Here is a 17,175-nt window from a genome sequence, read left to right on the forward strand (position 1 = left end):
TAAAGCGTCAGCCATTGATCGAGAGGACTTGGATGAATGAATGTGAAGAAAAAAAAAAAAAAAAAAAAAGATAGTGAGAGCAAAACGTGCCGAGAGAGCATTCCTTTCTTTTGTGATCTCTTTGTGAGCACGCTTTTAATGTGGCAGTGGTCTTGAACGACTTTACACATGAGGATTAAAAAAAAAGTAAAGGTGAAGGATAAGGACTCAAGAGGCAACAAGTCTTTTTTTTTTATTTTTTTATTATTTTGTTTTATTTTTTATTTTAATTTTAATAGTTCAAAGATATAAAGTAGGAAGCAAAACGACTCGTACCATAGTTCATGTATTCTTGTGTTTAAAAATATGGATGCATGTCTTTATTTTGTTGCATGGCCAAAAGATAAAAATGTCTAGTGATGGGAAGGGGGAGGGGAATAGAAGACATTATTGGTATCCTGGGTCAGTGACCCTGACTGAACCATGTCCTCTCCCTTTCCCCTTCCCCCTTCCACTCTATACGTGAGAAGGAAGTATTCAGAGGGAACATTGGAAACATTTCCACTCTTTGCCTCATCAAATTCATCTTCATGTTCATATTATACTTTTTTTTTTTTTTCTGCAAAGGCGAGTTGTTCTTTTGAGGTGTCACCAATGTTTGTTACTTGCTTAAAACATTCACGAAGATCAAACTTCTTTTTTGTGTGCGTGTGCATGTGGCCACATGTGAGTTTGAAATCCATTGGGTATTGAGTGTAACTGTTCAAAGAAATGACAAGCCAACCAAACAACAAATAAAACAAATTAGACAAATTTCTAGGAGTCACCGACAGAGTGAAAGCCAATCATTTCAACAATTTTGCTTAGACCAGCCAGCCTTACCAACAGGTAGTCTGTTACAATTACATATATATAATATATATATATAATAAATATTATATTTTATCTAAATGTAAAATGGTAAACCAAAAAGCCAATAAATCATACCCTACATACAATCCTTGGCTTTGAATCTGAAACACAGTTGGGTATGTTGTTTAGGCAAGACTATTCGTTCATATTTGAAGCATTCAGGTGGCTGAACAGTCAACAGGAAGTAGGGAAGGGCCAAGTAAAATCGGGAATGCAATTTCAGGAAATTGATAGAGCTTTATTTCACACTTTGACACCTTGTGGTTTTATATGTATTAGTATATTTGTATCAGATACATAGTTACACAGGTGGCACAGGTAAAGACTTGACAACACATCCCTCTCGTCCACCATCCACAAATACTGCGAATCGCTTCACACCCCCAAGTCCCGCATCATTTGATCCCGATGATCCCGATCCTGTTGTTGCAGCGCCCGTAGACACCAACGCGTAAGCAAACCGACCCACTAAATCTGTGTACCCATCCTTCCAGAACACGGCTTCACCACCTTGTTTCATCTCTGCATACACCTTCACATAGCTTCCTCGGATCGGACGGTTATCGGTCTTGCAGACAACCCTCATCATACCCATACGCTCCACGCACTGCACCGCAATCGTTTGTGAGTAATATGCCTTCCAAGTACGCGTAGCCAAAGGTGGGCTCGTTGTCAAAGAGATCATCACGTTCGAATTCAAATACTGAGGCAAAAGCGGAACTACAAAGATTCCATCGCTGCCAACTGCTCGTTGCACAACATGCTTATCCGTACCATTGGGTTTCACGAGACGGTAGCTGTTGCTCGAATCGTCTTGCTTATTATTCTTCTTGTACCAATTCTGGTCACTGTTCGAATCCGATGATATCGACTCAGTTTCTCCTTGATCACTCAGAGTAAGAGGTGAAGCCGAGAACATGGTCTCTGCATCGATCGAGTAATATTCAACAGTGATTTCTCGCACACCACGATGACGAACAGTCAGCATGTTTCTGTCCCCAATCTTAAAGTCCACCATTACGGGTTCTTCAGTATTGTCATCCTCTTCCCCTTCGTCTCCATTAAAAGTATCCTTCGACTGTTGATGATCCCCGCCAGCGCCTGTAGCAGTAGCGACAGCTTTTACAGCTGCTACAACAGTTGATGATGTCGAGGTGGACTGGCCTTCCTTGGAAGCAGTAGAAGAGGAGGATATCTCGTTTTCAGCCATCGATTGTATAACCTCATCAACATACAACTGCATGTCTTTGAACAGCTTGTTCCAGCGCTCTACAGGATAGTCTCGGTATTTGGTTAGCAATTTCTGGACTCCCGATAAATCTAGCCCCAGATCTGAGGCTACAGAGCCAACCTGAACCTCCACACACAGGCTCAAGTATGCCCAGAGGTAGTCATACTGGAGCTGTTGTAAGCTATTTCCTTGACTACCTCTGTTTTTCATAAGGTCGGATAACTCTTGGAACTTGTCCTTGGCCTCTACGATTCGGTCCTGCGCCAAGAGGTAGACAATCAATACTAGCAAATCGCTAATGTCATGATGAGGCTTTTGGCTTAACATTCTCAAGAACCGCGCATATTGATCTCTGAATCGATCATTCAAAATGGCAGCGGTACGTGTAGCTTTATGGGCTAAAAAAAAAAAAAAAAAAAAAAAAAAAAGCAATGTATATATAAGTTGACTCGATCTACTCCATATTCAATCGAATACACAGTTTTTTTTTTTTTTTTTTTTTTTTTTTTTTTTTTTTTTAAAAATAAAATAAAAAAAAAAAAAATAAAAAAAAATTAAATAAATGGATAGGAGGAAACTAACCTCTCGAGTTGATTAAAGGGAAGTATTCCAGATATTTAAGCGAGGTATCCCATGGACCCTCTAGCCTTGAGCGGGCTGTTCGGACAAATACGCTTGATTGAAACCAATCTCCAGTGTTAATAGTAGACGGTGGTAGATTCATTAGATATTCCTTGACTAATTCCTGATCCTGGCCTGTCAAAGCGACGCTCCAGATCGCTTCATTATACTCTTGTCGCAAACGCAGTGCTGATGTCACTTGCTGCAAGAACTTCCTATCCTTATATAGCCGAGGTAACAGCTGATCGGTCGGCAAATTATCCAATGGGCTGGTTTTTAGTTTATTCAAGATGTCGTCTTTGCTACCATGCTTGAGGACATAGTTCCACGTTCTAGTGTCTGTCGCTTCCTTGTGGCCAGGCTCTGGGGCCCTGACTTTAAGAGTTGCAGGGGTTGCGTACGCGATCACATCCTCATAATTCGATACGTGTGCTGGATAGTGGGGGAAGTCGCCTTCTTCAGGGAAGTAGAATCCATACTCGTACTGGAATGTTCCATGGGGCTCAAGCTCGATGTCCTGTCCTGACTCCAGGCTATGATAGAGCGAGATTGACCCATGAGGAAGCTGGACTTCCAAATGTACTTTCATCGGATTAGGAGTAGCATCTAAGGAAAAGAGATGAAAAAAAAAAAAAAAAAAAAGTTAAGTATTCATATCATTGAGGCACCAACATATTTACGTAGACCATTCTATTATATTTCAACTTACTCATCAAGACAACATGGGCGCCATAAGATTCGAGTGGCCTGAATTCGGTACCTGGTTGGATGTATCGACGTACATAATCCCTCATAACTTCGTCGTATGTGGCCTTTTCAGTCTGCTCAAAGTACTGTTGGGTCACCAGGACTGATCCCGTCACAGGTGGTTCTACCAGCTCCTAATAGAGATATATAAAAAAATAAAGAATAACGGATGGCCATGATAAATGATTCGTAAAGCTTTAAATCACGTGGAATCAAATTTTTCAGTCGCATAAAAAAAAAAGAAAAGAAAAAGACGGTACCTTAGTAGAAGAATGGAAAATGATGGCAGGCGACTCCGATGAGATAACTAAGTTATGGCTCGCGGAGCGTGTTAACAATGTATTCTTTGGACGGAATGCTACATCCAGTAGAGCAATTGTACCCATTGCATCTGTAAATGATCCAGCGTTCGCTACGAAGTTCTGTTATTCAGTATTGCAGCGAAGAAAAAAAATAAAATTCAATAATCGTGGGTCAATGAGAATGCTTTCCTCGCTCTAGTTTTTTCTTTTACCTGAGACAGGAACGGTCCACCTTTAAATTCATCCCATTGGGATAAATCCCACCAGAACTGGTTCGGCTCATATTCACTGTCGCTGTTTATGAAATCCTGTCTACCATAGTAATATGTCTCTGCCATTTCTTTGGTGAGGTCCACAGGCTTAAACCGACTGTTCAAGATCCTCTCCGCTTGGGATCGATCTCTGTCACCGGAAGCTGACACTCTTGCCATTCTGGCCATAGGGGCGGGAGGGGGAGGAGGAGGAGGAGAACTAGCATTGTAGGTAGCACATATAGCTCTGCTTGGGGTTTCATCAATAAGAGCAAAGCCCATATCTTCATCGCTTTCCTCATCATCCTCATCATTACTAAATTAAATAAAAAAAATAAAATAAAAAAAAAAAAAGGATTCTTAATAAGTGAATTAAAGACGGTTTGAACAATCGATGAAAAGGTACTTACACGGGATCCGTAGGGGAATAGTTGGGCGACGAGGGTGAGTATCCCAAATCAGCACTAGCATCCGATGCTTTTAAGCTACCAGATTTCATAACTGTCAAGAAAAGTTTGACATTGCTTGCCCCACGTCTGTGCTTCATCCTATCATTGAGCCACTGAGCCACCGCGGGTTTTAAGCTAGGGATGCGCTGAGCTAGGAGGCACTTTTCCATGCATGTCAGCACCCTGAATTCGTGAAGGGCCGTGTACTTTTCAAGTGGGGCGTCAATTAAGTAATCATCCATGAACGACTTCAGCAGTTTGTTCTAAAAGCAAGCATCAATTAATTGATTTAGGTGAACTTGATGACTTTTTTTTGATGTCAACAAAACACGACTCTGAAAAAACACAAGGGCTCCTCGGAAAAGTACTATAACATACCTTCAAATACGGTGCAACAACTGTGTTGAAGAACTGTCTATCTTTCCTGAAGAGAAACAAGTTGAGTTCATGGCAGTTCCATTTTGAAAACTTTTCTTTCTTGGCCTCATTTGAAAGACGATTCCAATCTGTGATAAATCCAAACTTGCTTAATGTCCGCTTATGGTCTTCTGTAGCAAGTAGGGTCATCATCAAGTCGTAGACCTGACTCACCGAGTTGATCACTCGAACATTAGATGACGAGCTGCTGTTTGATGTTAGTGTCACAGATGCGACCGAGTATGATGGCTCACCATCAGTAGCCGATAGGGCCTGAGGTTCCAGATTAATCCCAATTCTATCTCCAATATAATGCTTTGTATGGTCCATCTGACTCTTGAACCGGAGGTCACGCTTCTGGAATCCCTCCTTGTCCGAAGTACCGTTTGCTTGGCGTGGAATCATAAACGATCGTTGAGTAGCCTGATAGCCATCCGAAGCGAAAATTTGAAGGAATGTTCCTTCTTTCAAAGCCGAGCAAGGGACACTAACAGTACCCGTAGAACCATCGGGGATCAAGTTAGCCAAGGCGACACTTGGATGCGCCAAGAAGTTGAGTAGTGGACTCAAGCGTTCATGTCCTCGTCCACTTTCCTTGAACAGCATGCGGGCATTTGCAAGATCTGCACCACAAGCTCGAAGGCACGATGCGTTCGCTCCCATTGCTCTCTGTGTAATGGTTTCAGTAAGATCGTCACCCCGCATCACCTGCTTGGACATAGTAGTGTCGGCGATACTCTGCGGTTATACCAAAAATAAAAAAAAAATAAAAAAAAAAAAAAAAAAAAAAAAGAAAACTATCAGTCTATCTCATCTTAAAATGTCTGACTGTTGTTAGTCAATTTGACTTACTCTAGGCGTGAGCAAGACACTAGGCTTTGTGAGCAGGTTCCCTGCCCAATGCGTTGACTGTGCTTTTCGGTTCAAAATGTATTGGTATTCTTCACCCAAGACACGGCCGGTCTTAAACGAGGTTGGTGAAAGCTCTGTTTTTGTGGATTTCCAAAGCGCTTCGTAATTCGTCGCCTTGATTTCATCAAATACAGATGTTTCGTAAGGTACGAATTTGGAAGCAATTACGATGACTCTTGTCTCAGGGTTCCAGTTATAAAGTTGGATATCAACCGTCCGGCTCTCGGTATCAAGCATGGGCTCAGTAAGATACAGCGGGTGCTTGGAAGTCTCATGAACTTCCAACATTGGATTGGACTCAACGATATATTCTCCCAGTCCTTGGATTTTGGACGCTGAAGAGCTGGTGCGAGTGACTGCAAGCTGGCAGGTCACCTCGTCTCCGATTCGGAATCCGTAATGCCCTGCCTTCAACCCTCTAATCGTTAATAAGCCATTCGACAGCCGGATATGGTTAGTGTAGTCGTCCAACACACAAACGGGGCCATGATCCGGGTCTCCATTGACCGAGAAGAGGGCAATCTTGCGGATTGTACCCATATCCTGTCGCCCTAAAGGCAAGCAGATGGGCTCTCCCTCAACACTGTGGACCTTGGGGGGATATGTGTATTTTTCACGGCCGCAGATCTGCCATTTCATTCTAGAGGTCAGGCAGACAAGTTGTTCAATGTCATTTAAGTGCCCCAAATGGACCTGGCCGTTGTCATCTGTTCGTAAGCAGAATATGAGTCGCTCATGTTGGAGAGGATGCTCGACTTCAAGTTCTAGTGGGATACATGGCCGCTTCTCGCCATTCTTGCCAAGAGCAAGGACATTGTATCCATCGGACTGTTTTTGAAGCAGCGTGACAAACTCGCCTGGGACTTGTACATTCACCCAACCATACTTCTCTCCAAGGTTCACCTTTTCATCCGAGCATGGACTTTAAAAATAAAATAAAAATAAAATAAATAAGTACTAGCGTATCATTATCATTAATGAGAGAAAAAAACCATTCCTATCCTCTTATTTTACCTGCCAAATGAGAAACTGCGAGACGCATTAAGGTCTTGAAACTCTCCTTTCGAGATGACCTTGACCTTGCCTGAGAGTGTCACGGTCAGCTTTGACAGGTTTTCTGGAACCTGGAAATTGTACTCTGTCCAGTCTAGGTCATGGACTTTAAAATCTGGGACTGTTGTGGTCGATCGGATACTGTTCGTATCGTTGGCTTCGATTGATAGTTGTACTTGCTCAAGGAGCCTAATAGGGCAGATTGTAATGGTACTTCCTTGAATCTGGACAGTGGGTTTCACCAGAATCTGCATTGAACATCAAGGTATTAGAGAGTAGGTGAGTAATCCGCCCATATCCGCGGGTGGTCTACGAATGCACAGCATATCCGATGCACAGGCTCAATAAATTACCTTAGCTGTTGACCCAGCAATAAAAGATTCATGGTCGATATGGCATGCAAGCTTGAGAACATAATCCTCAATTCTATGGTAGAACTCACGGCGAGTCGTGAAACCGTTGTGAATGAGATAGATATATGGATCTGAGCCCGCTGACGATGGATTCCTGTAAGGAATGATAATGTCACCATCTCTATTTGGCTATGAAATAAGCAAGAAAAATGAAGCATTAAGTATCATCGGTCATGCCAGATTATTTTAAACAGAGTTTTGAGTTGTATACCTTGTAATAATAGCCGCTCAGCCACACGGAGCATTTCTCGGAGAGTTTTTTCTGGTTTTCATCAATGATGGTCAAGACATGCCCTGCAATACTTTGTCTCTCGATAAAATCAAGGCAGCCCTATCACAATAACATTAATTAGGTTTTTTGGAGCTCATCTTTGTAATTTCTGTCATACGAGAATAAAGTGTGTAACCTTAAAAAATTACCTTTGTAAAATAAGCAGAACTGTTCTCGCCGTTACTGATCACATCCATGACAAACGCGCCTCGCCTGTTGGCTAGTTCTGGAAGTTCGACCTTGAGCTCGTGCATTTCGATCGCTGGGCGGTCCAGAGTTATATTGTGTTCCCAGTTGGGCGTCAGGCCATCTAAATTTAATTTTTGGCCCATGGTGGAATCACCATGTTGCTGTAGATACTCAAATGTTTTGACTTCAAAGACACGGATAAGGATCCGCTTCGCGTTTTTGACCCTCAGCTTGAAGATCACAGGATCTGATGGCAGAAATTTTGAGGGATTGTCCGGTGAAAACTTGAGACTGGTCTTTTCTGTAAGCTCTGATAAACTTTCATTTTTTGCAAGTAATCCAGACCTTTTTTTTTTTTTTTTTTTTTTTTTTTTTTTTTTTTCGCATACAAGGAATCAAAGAAAAAAGGTCCATAAGAAAAAAAAAAAAAAAAAAAAAAAAAAAGGAAAAAAAAGAAAAGTACCAGACGTACCACTTTGTAACATCCTTGTCTCCAGAGGTCAGCATGACGCGTGCTAAGAGAGGATCCAGAAATGCCGTCTCGAAATACTGTTTAAACTCATCTGAGGATTTGGCCTCAAGCATGAAATAAGAAAGATGTTCTTTCACGACCTCACTATCACGCTCGGGCGATGCGGGACTAATCCTCTAAGGTTTTAATATAATGCGTTGTTACAAAAGCTTATTAAATAAAATACCGTAAAGCAAGGAAAAGCGATGCCTGGAAGCAATCATTTACCATTGACCAATGAGCTAGGCCTTTACCCAACTCCACGTAATCGCCTTTTTCAACGTCTGTTCGTTTCTTTGCACGGTAGCTGGTTAGGTTCCGTGGGATTTCAACATATCTACGTTTTAAACAAAGTCAACAAACATAGCCATGAGGATTATTTTGGTGTGTACAAATCCTTTGTATTACGGAAGCGTAAATAAAAGCCCACCTTAAAAACATTGCCTTGTCCATGATGCCTTTGGCGAGACCACGTTCCAGACTCAATAGGTAAACCGCTAACTTGTGTCGGTTGAACTTTGGTGACAACTCTTCTACAAACGCTAGCATCCTCTTTAACCAATCCTCATAGGCCCTTTCTTTATTCTCTGGAAACAGCTCAGGTATGATCCTCTGTTCCATCATTCCAACAAAGCCTTCATCGTCCATTACCCGTGGCTGTTCTTTCTTGATTGCCTCCAACTGAGCCCTTGTTAGGGACTCGAGCTTAGAGCCGTATGGGCTAGAGAACGAGAATTTGTTGTGCTGATATAGTCTCAAAACTATCTGCACCACTACTCTGTCAAACTGACTTGTATCAGCTCTTCCAATGATTTCAAGACTCTTTGGCGAATACTTGATGTCAAGCTCATAGAACAGCTGCTTAAGCTGGTCTAAGTTCATCCGCTCCAGGATGGTCTCCATCCTTGGCTGTGCAATCAAATATGGCCACGTATCTGATCGAACATTTAATGGATAGGATTTAAATTCTTGAATCCGGTCCAGTAACTTTTCGACCAATAGCTCAGTCTTCACCATCTTCTGGTCGAGGGCTGTAGGCAAATCATTGAGGCCGAGTGAAGGAGATTCAATCTCAGTTACTGCGCTTTCGGCAGCAGTAGTAACATCAGCATCTTGCTCTGGAAGTGACTCTTGATTGGAGTTAATGGTAGCTAAACTAGGGTCATGGTCTAGTCGTTTCAATAAGATATCAGGCTTGACCGGAAACGCAAGCAATGCAATTTGTGTCTCCAGTTGCTTTAACTGCTCGATGTCCTTGACTACATTCGAACTCTCAGCCTCTTTGATCAAAGCTGTAGCTTCATCAATGACTTGAGCCGTGGCTGGTTCTTCGCCAGATTGGAGCTGTTGCGAGAGATATCGAAGGCGGTAGAGATAATACTCCTCCGTACCCGTTGTCAAAGATTTGACCAGGTCGACGCGCGCTTCGGGCTTGAGAGCATAGTCTTCTTGAAACTGAGTGAGTATCGACATTAATACAGTGCAAAAATCAGGATGAGGTGGGGCCTAATAAAGATATATAGGGATTATTTTCACCGGTCAGGTGAAATGAAGCGATATAGGAGGTGTGTGGGAATAAATTTTTCCACACCTTAAAAAAAAAAAATCGAAATTGAGACAGAGCTTGAATAATGCACGAAATGTGTTACTGAAAATAGAATATCGATGATGAGGTAAGGAACGAAAAAAAAAAAAAAAAAAAAAAAAATCGCGTTTCGTGGGGATCGCGGTCATTATATACTTGAATGCAACTTGGTGACGTCTTTTTTTATTTATTTATTTGCGCTGCGCCATTTCATTTACTGTTGTTACTCTTATTATTAAGGTACGTGTATATTACAAAAGGACATTCACCGCTCAATCGATTTCCATCTTTGAATTGTTTCCATATGATCCTGACGAATACCTCTCGTTGCTCGAATTGCGGTCATGTGATGAAGGCTTGATACGGTAATCCTGTTGGATCTTCTTTAGTGCTGGATATGCCATCAATTGCTGCGACACCCCCTCTTCTTGCTTTGAGTCTATTAGAACGGTAGGTACAGCCTCAATAGGATCTTCATCAATCTCAAATGGTTTATTAATCTTTGCAATCCGACTCTTTTCAGAGATCAATAAGCCTTTGCCGAAATTACGGAAGCAGTAGACCATAAAGACGAGTGTTGCCAATACCAATACCATCGTTACAGCAACTAGTGAGACAGTCCCAAAAAAAAAAAAAAACATTAGTAGGCTGACAAGGGTAAAAGACTTTCGTTGAAAGCATCTATTATTCTCATGTTCTCGGCAAACAATCCAAAAAAAACATACTGAAAAAGGTGAGATACTTGACAGAGTTGATGAACCGTGAGCTGTTCTCTGGGAGCTGCAGATAAATAAGCTGATAAATGAAATAGGGTTCAACTGCCATCAAACAGATCATCACAAAGACTGATATAATCCTGTTTTCCTTCATAACGCCAAAGAAGGCAAGAGCAAGAAGAATGATCGATGCAGGTATGGCCAAACCAATCAAAAGCTGATGCCGAGCGAGTGTCCTGCCATTACTGAGAGTGGCAACAATTGTCTTGTCCGTAGTGTCAACTAATGTGAACATCTGGACTGCATATGCCACAAAAAAGAACACATCGAACTTGAGTAAGGTGATAAGAATTTCGTACCCCTTGTGCATCCCTACAAGTTAGATGTTGGATTGTGAAGAATCAACATATTAATATGGTTGTCCTGTTGCCTTATTGGGAAATTGGGGCAAAGCTGGTGCCAAAGACTCACTTCTCATGTTCGGATCACTAATCGATCATTATAAAGTGTCATAAAAAACGTTAGAAAGATAAACTTCACTTCTTGAAAATTGTTTAGAGTCTCCTAAGGACGGTTGGATAAATAGAAGGATCACTTACGCGCCTAAGAACCGGTACATCTCCCAGCCAAAGACTTTTGCCAGCTTACAGACTGCATAAATCAAGAAGAGGGTACACACGCCTATTGTGACAGTGATAGCGACGTTGTAGGCCTTTAGAGGTCCTCCCGTTCCATCGGCTTGCCAGTCATAGATTGTTTGGATGATTCCATCTTATTTCCGAAAGGGCACAAAAATAAACATGCAAGTTCAAACGAAAAAAAGTGCATACGTTTGTTAGCAACATGTTAAAGTTGTCCCTCACAACAAATGTTCCCCTAATATCCCTGCTTGACCTGTATCAAAAATAGGAGATCAAGAGGCGGTGTAGTCCGTAATCTTTTGTCTTTGTGTAGACTGTGCATGGAGAGTATGCATGGAATAACTTACAAGTAAAGCACAAAAAGTTAAACATTGTGAAGGCGACAACCTGGATCTGATTACGATGGTACATGGCATCTGCGCAGAGTGAGAGTACACTGGCAATGGCAAGCATGTAGAGGATAGGGTAAATGATGTTGGGAGTGCTGTTGATATTTATTTAGTTAATTTTGTGTATGGGAAGGTAGCGAATAGGAAAAAAAGTCAGCTTGCAGGTTCCTGAATATGTTTCGTTTCAATTTTTTAAAAAAAAGTTTCAACTTGCCTTAAAGCATTTCCTGCTGGTGGTTGATGGATGCTACAGTATAATAGTTATTTATTATGGTTGAATGGGAAGATCGTGGATTTGGTATTGATGAATAATGATGAGCCTCAAAATACTGAAGATAGTGAGGTACTCACTGTATGATATGCTCTCGGAGGACTAGAGACTCGAGGACGAGGACACAGATAGACTCGAGTGTTACCAAGGCCATGGTTGCTCGTGGCCATGCTTCGTCAGCACTCTATCGAATGACAATAGAAGTAAGAGCCGTGGCATAGTCTTAGCAACAGTGTAGGAAAACAGGAATACTTCTTTCTGATGTGTGCGATTTTTATTACACTACCCTTTGTATCTTGAGTGGCATGATTATGTGTGAAGTTGAAAGAGCTTTATGATGACAATGGAGAATGCAAAGAAAATGGCAAACAGGAATGAGAATTAGAATAAGGAAACAAAAGATGTTTGGTACACAAGCTTTTGTCACTGTGTTTACCAGTAAGATGGGCTGGGCGGAGTGCATGTTCCTGTGTTTGCACCGCCCTTCTGTGCCAACGATTTAGTGTAAAAGTAGTGGGATCGGATATGTGCTTCCCTCACCTCTTATTTTGTCTCTTCTCCATACAATCAAGGTCCCCTGATGATGACATTTATAATCCTCACAAACCACTCATTACTCAAAAGCAATAGGTTAAAAATACAAAACAAGATATTAAAATTACATTCTGCCATTTTCAAGATGACAAGGACTACACATCTACATCTATTAATCTTTTCCTTTCCAAAGACCTCGAAACAATCCAATGAGACCACTGAGTCCTTCAGCCTCCTTGTCATTTTTTATATCGATCGCGCTGGGCTGGGTTTTTACTTCGGTTTTGCTATTGTTTGTGGTCTGTGCGACAGCCGACCGAGATGACTGTTGGTTCTTTGTACTCTCAGAATGCTTTGGTGTGGATGTCACTCGAGATTTATTCTCTGGCAGAGCCTTGGATGAAACAGTTGAAGCCGTAGGCGTAGCCATTGCTGTCCGAGACGAAGCCTTTGTGTGGAAATTCGACCTTTGTTGAAAACTACTGCTGCCCTGGAAGGCTCGTACCAACCCACCGGCACTACCTAAGGATCCCATCGTACCAGCCGAGGGATACCCGCGATGCCCTGTTGGAGCCATTGCATTAGATTTGAGGAAGTTGTTGGCCCAATTTCCAACTGCTTCTAAACTTGATGATGATTTCGGACTCACTGGCGTTTGAGATTGAGCTTTCATGGGAGACAATGGAGTGTTCTCATTCTCAGATGACAACCCTTTAGAAAGCTCACTATCCATATCACCCAATATCGGTGATGAGTCATCAAGGAAAGAAAGCCATTCTGGATCTAATTCTTCTTGCGAAAGATCAAGCTGGGCCATAAGCGTGGGAGAACTATCAGCAGAGATGTTTTCCAAAAAAGGTGAAGGGGTGATCGATGGACCTGACACTTGCTGCGCTGATGAAACCTTGGTGTCGAAAGGCTGGCATATTTGTGTCGATATTTTAGCGAGGTTTGGATTGTCAAAAGAACCATGACTTGACCCATCCTCAGCGCTATTGGGGAAGAGAGAGGGCCACGATGTCGAATCATCATTTCCATTGATGAGTGGGTCATTATGCGAAGCATGGCGTAGGAAAGGGGAAGCAAGATCGTGGATCATGTCTGTAAACGAATTAGTGATGGTGCTAGCAGAGGATAGAGCTGGTGAAACGCTTAAATGCTCCATTCGATCGTGCGTTTCTTGGCGTTGGGCTTCATGCTGTTGGAGCAAAAGCTGTTTGCTGTCTGTTTCTGTCAGCAACTCTGATGTATGTGCTACCAGCATGTCAAATGAAATATCCAAAAGAGAAGGTGAGGAAAAACGCTGGTGAATTAGATCATCCGCCATGCCGTGGAGAGGTGATGATTGTAGCGAAGACTTGTCTGTTGTGGCAGGCGATGCAAATGCGTTTGCTGCAGTCTGTGTCCTACTACTGCGATTGTCCTTCCCGTTATCCTTATATCCACAGGATGCAAGAAGGTCGTCAATGCTGGCAATGCCAAGTAAGCCAGATGAGGTGAGCCTGTCGCCTCTAATAGGAAAGACGGAGTGACTAGGTACCAAGTCTGTAAGCATCAGTGGAGGGCTGGTTATAGAAATAGGCGCAGGAACACTTGTCAGAGCAAGTAAAGGCGCCTGCTTTGCATCTAGGATCTGATTCTTACGATGGTTCTCCAGTAAAGCATTCAAAGCCACTTGATAGACATTATTGGATTCAATCGTTGGAAGGGAGAGCCCATCGCCTGTCAATCCTGGGACCGTCGCCTTGATCTTACCCAGACCAGTGCCTTCACCTGTCGACTCAAGTAGTGCCAGTGTAGTGAAGATCGGTGAGCTGGACAATGGTGGTGATGGCAAGGATGACATATTACAGTCTGACGAGGACGGAGTGCTGACAGTCGATACTGTGTCTGATGGAATGGGGCGTCTGTGGTTGTGATGATGTTGGCGAGTATGAGGATGCCCACCATGGCTCATGGATTCGATGGTCTCAGCTTCTTCCCATTGCAGCTGCACTGCAACCGGCGCTCGCTGTTTGGTTTCTCGGACCTTGTGTGCCAGTGCCTTGACATCTACATCCTGAGCAGAATGTGCTTTTCGCTTTTCTTGCTGCTGTTGCTGATCTTGCTGCGGCTTCTGTTCACTTGCTTTTTTACTCTTTTTAGATTTAAGGCTGTTTCTGTCGGCATAAGGACGCCAGCGCAGCTTTGCAGGCAGCGGAGAAGGTTCTGTGGCATGCTCCATTAGTGAGAGGACAATGTAATTCAATGGCGAATGCTAAGGTGAGAAGACATGCAACAAAAAAAAAACCGAAGTGAATGAGAATGCTGGAATAAATAGGAAGTAATAGAAAAAGGCTAGAAGAAAAGACTGAGAACAAAACTGAACAAGCTGTAAAAAAACGACGTAAAGCCAAAGACGGCTCGAGAGAAAGCCATTCAGGATCCATCTTAATACCAAGCAAAAGCAGCGTGGCACAAGGATGAAATGAAGATATTATTAAAAATTCCCTTTTTAAGACAGACTTTCTGACACCCGCTCTTTTATATTTTTTTTCCGGGAAGAGCGCCCTGCGTTTCCGTATTTTTCCCAATCGGAAATGCCAAGTCAGGCTAAATGAAGTTCCCTGTCGTCATGAGTGCGCAGCAAACATTTTTCTTTTATGCAAAAAGGGAGGCTATGCTGTTTCACTCAATTGACGCTGCAATAAGATCGTCCATGCATGACGCGTGTCGAATATTAGTGATAACCGCAGCACTTTACTTCTGTATTAATTTGCACTCTTATTTTACTTGTTTATCATTAATAAGGGGATTGCTGGGTAACCTTGGAACGATGAATATGAGTATCATTTATGAATATTGATTTTTTACAAAGTCGATTTGGAAAGGAACATGTTATACTGTGCAGTGTAACGGGGACGGACGTTCAGCTCCTTTGCAGCATTGTATACAAAATTAGGATATCTTAAGAATCCTCTTGCCAATGCAACCAGATCAGCCTTGCCCTCTTCCAAGATCTGCTCAGCCTGCGTACCACTGGTGATCACCCCGACTGCAATCACAAACAATCCAGGAACTGCCTTCTTAACACGCTCTGCATAGGGGACCTGGTAGCTGGGCGCGTACTTGATCTGCTGCTGCGCCACGTTGCCAGCAGAAGATACATGGAGAACATCCACACCAGCGTCATGAATCCACTTGGCAACTTGAACTGTCTGTTCGATGTCCCAGGAGGGCTCATCTTTCAAATGTTCCACATTATCAGAAGCTGAGATACGGACAAAGATAGGCTTCTCAGCAGGGAAGTTGGCACGAACAACTTCGATAACCTCAAGCAAGAGGCGGGCACGGTTCTCGAGCGAACCACCATACTTGTCTGTACGCTTGTTGGTAAAGGGTGAGAGGAACTGGTGAATCAAGTAACCGTGAGCGGCATGAATCTCAACAGTATCCATTCCTGCCTCGTTAGCACGACGAGCAGCCTGACCGAAAGCCTTAATAACCTCAGGGATCTCGTCAATATGCAGCTCGCGAGGCACTCGGTGGTGGTGATCATATGCAATGCCGCCAGTGGGGGCAATAACTTCATCAAGCCAGTAGTCTGAGTCTTCTAGCTTTGCGTAGTACCCAGGTACAGACGACTGAAGTGAAATAGATGGAATAGATAAAGATGAAAAGCATTTCAGTAAAACTAGACATGGAAATAACCTTGAGGTAGTGCCCTCGATGTAGAGGAGTCAAGTCTTCTTTACCTTGCGACCAGCATGGCCAAGCTGGATACCAATCTTGGATCCCTGGGCGTGGACAAAGTTGACAACGCGCTTCAGGCCAGGGATATGAGCATCGGACCAAATGCCGGTATCATGAGGGCTAATGCGTCCACGCGCTATGAACCCAAAGTCCGTAAATTAAGTTTCTTAATAATGGTTCATTGTACACAAATAGTCTACTGAAAAGGTATTAATGCATAGAGGGCCAGAGGACAAATATCCTTTTTTTTTACCTTCGACAGCAGTTGCCTCCGCTAAGACAAGTCCAGCGCCATTCAGTGCAAATTGGCCCAAGTGGACAAGGTGGTAATCCCCCATGATACCGTCTTTAGAAGAATATTGGCACATGGGTGCGACCACAATGCGGTTCTGGATTGTTAAATTCTTGATCGTGAGGGGCTGAAAAAGCAAAGGGGCCTTGTCCGCGCCAGGGAGAGTCTCGTCAACTGGACCAACGTAAGAACCAGGGATAACGGGTTGGTCGACAAAGAATTGCTCTTCTTGCGTGTATGGTCGAACTTCGGATTCGACGTAGTGCTTAGGCTCGATTTTAGCGTTGCTATCGTCGTTGATCATGGTGGGAAAGGTGTGATAGGTATTCAGAATTAAAGAAAATGGTTGGGAGATGATTATTGGAAGGGAATAAAAAAAAAAGGAGGATCTGTCCTGGTTTTTATAATCGTTGGCTTCAGGGACGATTTGTTATTAGACGTTCTAAACGTATTCTCGCTATTCCATCAAACGGTGGCTGAGGATTAGGAATCACGGTGGGTGGCTGACATTTCATTGTAATAAAGTGAATGTATTTAATTATTAAACAAGGTAAGCAAAAAAAAGCCGCAATTAGCTCTGGCCACTAATCATGCAACCTTTTTTGTTTTCTTGACAAAAGGAAAGAGAGATGGAGATGGATGTTGCCTGAGAAGTATAAGATTTTAAAGTTGAAATTTACAGTGAGTGAGCGGGCTTAGCAAATATCCTTTTCTAACTTTGTCCTCGACAACTTTAATAATTCTTGCCTCATTTGCT

At 42.7% G+C, this 17,175-nt stretch overlaps 4 protein-coding genes across 4 annotated transcripts; all 4 read right to left on the reverse strand.

Annotated features, from left to right (window-relative positions):
* Positions 1-1,106: 1,106 nt before the first annotated feature.
* Positions 1,107-9,930, reverse strand: BCR41DRAFT_385546 (hypothetical protein). The gene is made up of 15 exons (XM_022027679.1): positions 8,689-9,930; positions 8,487-8,595; positions 8,220-8,395; positions 7,708-8,092; positions 7,499-7,618; positions 7,228-7,416; positions 6,836-7,122; positions 5,762-6,743; positions 4,871-5,647; positions 4,454-4,755; positions 4,005-4,359; positions 3,751-3,912; positions 3,453-3,624; positions 2,705-3,349; positions 1,107-2,520 (listed from the first exon to the last, which is right to left on the reverse strand). The coding sequence occupies exons 1-15, from the start codon at positions 9,729-9,731 to the stop codon at positions 1,193-1,195; spliced, it is 7,032 nt and encodes a 2,343-aa protein (XP_021882478.1). The 5' UTR covers positions 9,732-9,930; the 3' UTR covers positions 1,107-1,192.
* Positions 9,931-10,013: 83 nt separating this feature from the next.
* BCR41DRAFT_351016 (hypothetical protein) lies at positions 10,014-12,246 on the reverse strand. Its single transcript, XM_022023719.1, has 8 exons — positions 12,147-12,246; positions 11,941-12,044; positions 11,804-11,836; positions 11,548-11,684; positions 11,159-11,330; positions 11,031-11,047; positions 10,569-10,931; positions 10,014-10,450 (listed from the first exon to the last, which is right to left on the reverse strand). Exons 1-8 carry the CDS (start codon positions 12,165-12,167, stop codon positions 10,116-10,118), a joined length of 1,182 nt encoding a protein of 393 aa, XP_021882479.1. The 5' UTR covers positions 12,168-12,246; the 3' UTR covers positions 10,014-10,115.
* A 189-nt stretch (positions 12,247-12,435) lies between these two features.
* Positions 12,436-14,786, reverse strand: BCR41DRAFT_351018 (hypothetical protein). Its single transcript, XM_022023720.1, has one exon. The coding sequence runs from the start codon at positions 14,616-14,618 to the stop codon at positions 12,567-12,569; it is 2,052 nt and encodes a 683-aa protein (XP_021882480.1). The 5' UTR covers positions 14,619-14,786; the 3' UTR covers positions 12,436-12,566.
* Positions 14,787-15,243: 457 nt separating this feature from the next.
* Positions 15,244-16,722, reverse strand: BCR41DRAFT_303704 (hypothetical protein; the record flags this gene model as incomplete). Its single annotated transcript, XM_022020727.1, has 3 exons — positions 15,244-16,017; positions 16,129-16,262; positions 16,380-16,722. The coding sequence occupies 3 exons, from the start codon at positions 16,720-16,722 to the stop codon at positions 15,244-15,246; spliced, it is 1,251 nt and encodes a 416-aa protein (XP_021882481.1).
* Positions 16,723-17,175: the final 453 nt, after the last annotated feature.

Source organism: Lobosporangium transversale (genome assembly GCF_002105155.1).
Source record: "Lobosporangium transversale strain NRRL 3116 chromosome Unknown BCR41scaffold_13, whole genome shotgun sequence".
NCBI lineage: Eukaryota > Fungi > Mortierellomycota > Mortierellomycetes > Mortierellales > Mortierellaceae > Lobosporangium > Lobosporangium transversale.

Excerpts from the sequence above, each read along its gene's own strand:
- BCR41DRAFT_351016 (XM_022023719.1), bottom strand. The coding sequence starts at position 12,167 with ATGCCACTCAAGATACAAAGG. Across the intron at positions 12,045-12,146 it reads TGCCACTCAAGATACAAAGG|AGTGCTGACGAAGCATGGCC; the intron begins GTAGTGTAATAA and ends GTCATTCGATAG. Across the intron at positions 11,685-11,803 it reads CCAGCAGGAAATGCTTTAAG|CACTCCCAACATCATTTACC; the intron begins GCAAGTTGAAAC and ends AAATATCAACAG.
- BCR41DRAFT_385546 (XM_022027679.1), bottom strand. The coding sequence starts at position 9,731 with ATGTCGATACTCACTCAGTTTCAAGAAGACTATGCTCTCAAGCCCGAA. Across the intron at positions 8,596-8,688 it reads GACAAGGCAATGTTTTTAAG|ATATGTTGAAATCCCACGGA; the intron begins GTGGGCTTTTAT and ends TTTAAAACGTAG. Across the intron at positions 4,360-4,453 it reads TATTCCCCTACGGATCCCGT|TAATGATGAGGATGATGAGG; the intron begins GTAAGTACCTTT and ends TATTTAATTTAG.
- BCR41DRAFT_351018 (XM_022023720.1), bottom strand. The coding sequence starts at position 14,618 with ATGGAGCATGCCACAGAACCTTCTCCGCTGCCTGCAAAGCTGCGCTGG.